Source organism: Loa loa, assembly GCF_000183805.2.
Source record: "Loa loa unplaced genomic scaffold supercont3.45, whole genome shotgun sequence".
NCBI classification, from domain to species: Eukaryota; Metazoa; Nematoda; class Chromadorea; order Rhabditida; family Onchocercidae; genus Loa; species Loa loa.
This window is the reverse complement of record NW_018108225.1, coordinates 272,932-274,150: the sequence shown is the minus strand read 5'-3', so window position 1 is coordinate 274,150 and position 1,219 is coordinate 272,932. Positions and strand designations below refer to the sequence as shown.

The following is a 1,219-nucleotide window of genomic DNA, read 5'->3' as shown; positions in this document are numbered from 1 at the left end:
ATTTCTCTTGCATCTATGAAATTACTGTCAGACTTTGTAAAACCTTATAGGAGCTATCTCATATTGTAATCCACACTCATTTGTTTTCAATATAAAAGGATTCATTGTTGACTCACTAAAAAAGAGATACGCATCCATCTCTGCAAGGGAATTTTAAATCACCGATCCAATTTGTTATTCTGCTCCGTTATTGTTTTACTCCCTCAAAATTCATTTCAATCTATTCCTCGGGATTAAAGTAACGACTACCTGTATTCCTGATATTCTGCTACATCAAAAGGATCAACAGATCCTCACCCATCCACTGATAATTCAATCTCAACAAAACAGTTTCTTTTAACTAAATGTGAGGAACTAGCTTCCTTTTAATAAAGGAAGCAAAAAAGTCGAGTTTATATTTGTTACGAAAGAAAAAACCAAATTTTTCGCAACAAATACCTCTCCAGTTCGGTAAACAATTTGATACTACCATAGGGTTTTCAGATCATTTTTTATGAGAGAAGAGAACAAAAAAAGCGGAAATTAAGGAATCGGTAGATAAAAAAGAAAGTGATTATAAGGAATTAACATCTAATTGAAATCAGCAGCAGATACATGGAAAAAGTGGTTCTTTGAACTTTCAACATGACTACAGAAATATTAATCGAAGAAATATCCCTTAAGGGTCTTAGTTATTAGTTAGCACAGTCCTTGCCACTTATAATTTCCTATACGTCAATATTTCTAATAATTTCTTATTTCCTATCGTATATTAACTAATTTTTGTGATTTCAACTGAAAAATTCAAATGCACCTCCCTTAATTTTTCCTACAGCAATAATAGGCATTTGTCAGCCATTAAAACTTAGCATCTATGTTCAGATCCAATATTACAGTTGAAGAAATGAGACCTGGCCGGACGTTTTGAAAATAAAGAAGGATTTATGAGAAAAAGAACTAATTTAAACTCAGAAAGATCAATTCAGATGAATAATGTGATAAAAAACAAACCTGCAAGATACCAAGTTTCATCTCCAGTTTGCCAAGTCCATCCTCAACCACGATTACTTCCAGACTTGCTTGAATATTTTCCGAGGCGAAAGTTATCATCTCTCTGGTAAACAATTCACAAATTATAATTTAGGATGAACTTTTCATCTTATTTCTCATCAATTAATCTAAGCTGAGATCACAGATCAATAATAAGACTAAAAATCACAGATCAATAATAAGACTAAAA

General features: G+C 31.9%; 1 protein-coding gene across 1 annotated transcript in view; it reads right to left on the bottom strand.

The window, feature by feature from the left end:
- LOAG_17154 (SCY1 protein kinase) overlaps positions 1 to 1,219 on the bottom strand; it is a gene marked incomplete at its 3' end in the record, with an annotated part of 12,568 nt that overhangs the window by 7,389 nt on the left and 3,960 nt on the right. Inside the window, exon 4 of the mRNA XM_020449813.1 lies at positions 991 to 1,093. Within this exon, the coding sequence (XP_020306611.1) occupies positions 991 to 1,093 (103 nt within the window). The remainder of the gene's footprint in view (positions 1 to 990; positions 1,094 to 1,219) is intronic.